At 35.7% G+C, this 2,509-nt stretch overlaps 1 protein-coding gene across 1 annotated transcript; it reads left to right on the top strand.

Annotated features, from left to right (window-relative positions):
• Window positions 1-989: 989 nt before the first annotated feature.
• LOC106063389 (FMRFamide peptide receptor frpr-18-like) lies at window positions 990-2,003 on the top strand. Its single transcript, XM_013221742.2, has one exon. The coding sequence runs from the start codon at window positions 990-992 to the stop codon at window positions 2,001-2,003; it is 1,014 nt and encodes a 337-aa protein (XP_013077196.1).
• Window positions 2,004-2,509: the final 506 nt, after the last annotated feature.

Raw genomic sequence — 2,509 nt, 5'->3', positions numbered from 1 at the left:
AAAATGTCTAATGGGATATAAAATAAGAAAACATAGATAAATACAAGCCCAGCTTTTAATGTATACGTTGGTATAAATAAAACATTATCGATTTTTTCGTCTCTGAAATTTACTGCTGGATTTAAATTCTAAAAGATAATCCCATATTATTAAACTGTTTGTTTTTTATTACTTCCGCTATGTGGCTCACCTTATGCCAAAATTATATAACTCTTTGACTTACGACAAGTAAATACAACTTATTATCGGTGTACTCTATTTGGCTTAATTTTCCTTTATACTATATTGTTAGACAACTATTATCACGGGGATAGTTTAACTCGTCAGATCAATAAACGCTTTCAACAAGTACTTCTAAATAATAAGTATGTAGTGTTTCTCTTAATTCTATAAGTTATGCCAAACAAACGGCCTTGGAGTCATATCCGGCCCCTCCAGGCAGTGCCACCTGGCTGCACGAGACCTCAACCGACTTAAAATTATGCAGCCATAGAGACTTTGTAACGCCGGACTGGATTTTAGGTGGGCAAGCGGTCTATAACCCTCGGGCCAGGCACAGTATTGCCCAATGCCTAGAGAAAAAAAATTAACACTACAGCTAGTCTTTGCTCTGCTGATTCGTTTCATTCTTTTAGGTTGATTAATGAGACTGACTTAAATAACTCTGTGAACTGCCAGGGGAGCATACGACTGCAACCAAAACTCTTCACTGAACTCGGTACTGAGCAGCTTTCTTCTTGAATAATAATAATCATCTATAAGAAAAAATAAAGTCACGTTAATGATTAGTACCATATTTAGATCAATTCGGGAAGTGATATATTGAGTACATATTTTAATTTTTTGAAATCAAATATACATATAATACGCTACTGAAAGTCAATGTTTTTTTGAACCAGTAAACTAATATATATATATATTTGTGTAAAAATATACACAATTAACATCATCTGTTATTTATTTTAATTAAACAACTTTCCATTTAAAAAATGAATAACTCACTCGCATCGTCAAAACTAAAACAAATTTTAATAATTGATCAAATATTAATAGAAGTGATCTTGACTATTAATCTTACAATCTTGACTGAAGCTATTGGAATCGTTGGCATTGTGGGTAATGTCATTAGCATTCTCAACTTCAGAAAACAAGGCTACAAAGATGGTATCAACGTGACTTTAACTGCGCTGGCGTTCAGTGATCTAGGCATGCTTATCACTCATCAGGTGATTCTACAAATCCTTAACCCTTGGCTGGACGAGTCCAGCTTGGTCATGCTGAAACCACAAATGCTTCTTTTTGTAATCTACGTGAATGATTTTTTTAATAGAGTGAGCGGGTTTGTTACTGCCTGTGCCGCATTCGAGCGGTGTCTCTGTGTGGTGCTTCCCATGAAGGTGAAACTTCTCATGACACGGCGTGTCGCTACAGTGGTAAACATCTCCATCTTCGTCGCTTTGATCGTTTATGTCATTCTGCCAAACAGTCTTGTTTATGTGGGCTCAAAATATTTGCCGAATTTTAATCGAACCTTTGCCTATGTCTACTATAGGGAGAACAGAGAGGCGGTCATGAACATCTATTATCTTGTCAATGCCTTGTTTGTCCCTAATCTCATCATTCTGATGTTAATGGTGTTTACAGCCATCCTGATAACGAAACTGAAATCCAACTCTGAATGGAGACACAGGGTTTCGAACCCACAGTCTCGCGGAAAGAACTCGGTGAACTACAAAGAAAGAAACGCCATAGCCATGCTTGTGACAATGTCTGGCATATACATCGTCTGCGTGATTCCACGTTCGGCCTTGACCTTGGCTGACGGACTATTCGAAGAGATGAAAGCCGGAGGCATCTACTTCGACCTGAACAAGCTGGTCTATTCTTTTCTTATTCTTTTCGAGGCTATCCACTGTAGTGTGACTTCTATTATTTACTTTAAGATGAGCTCGAAATATAGAGAAGTATTTTATCAGATGTGTCTTTGGTGGAAAAAGAGATAAAAAAAAAAAAGCCGTGACCATAGACATAACTAATTATTGACTGGCCGATTAAAGAGTTTTATGAAACGAAAATTTGTGACTTGCAATTTTGTGTAATTTATTATACAGCATTTATGAGCAGTATAAAAGTTAAGTATTCATATCTATTTCAGCCATAACCTATATAAGTATTACATTATTTTCATGTGTTTTGTTTTAAATCTCTAAGAATGAAGATCGTGCAATTTTTCATAATTCGGAAATCCGAATACAATAGATATACATGTTTTCAAGTTACATGAAGTTACTTCCTTCGGCCAGTCTATATTTATTTATGTCTATGGCCGTGACATTCTTCTTGTGTTTTGAATCCCACTTTGTGTGAAGTGAGGTCATTTCCGCTCAAGCTGTGTTTAAAACAAAACATAGGCCTAATTTACTTTAATGTTGTTTTTTCGAGAAATTCTTTTTCTTCCTTTTCCTCATTCTCATTATTATGTTTGAGCTTTCAGATGACTAGACCGATA

The sequence above is a fragment of the Biomphalaria glabrata genome, chromosome 13, assembly GCF_947242115.1.
Source record: "Biomphalaria glabrata chromosome 13, xgBioGlab47.1, whole genome shotgun sequence".
Taxonomy (NCBI): Eukaryota; Metazoa; Mollusca; class Gastropoda; family Planorbidae; genus Biomphalaria; species Biomphalaria glabrata.
The sequence above is the reverse complement of the archived record's forward strand: the minus strand, read 5'-3'. Positions and strand labels throughout refer to the sequence as shown.

Bases quoted from the DNA above. Each gene is read 5' to 3' on its own strand.
- LOC106063389 (XM_013221742.2), top strand. From the start codon at position 990: ATGAATAACTCACTCGCATCGTCAAAACTAAAACAAATTTTAATAATT.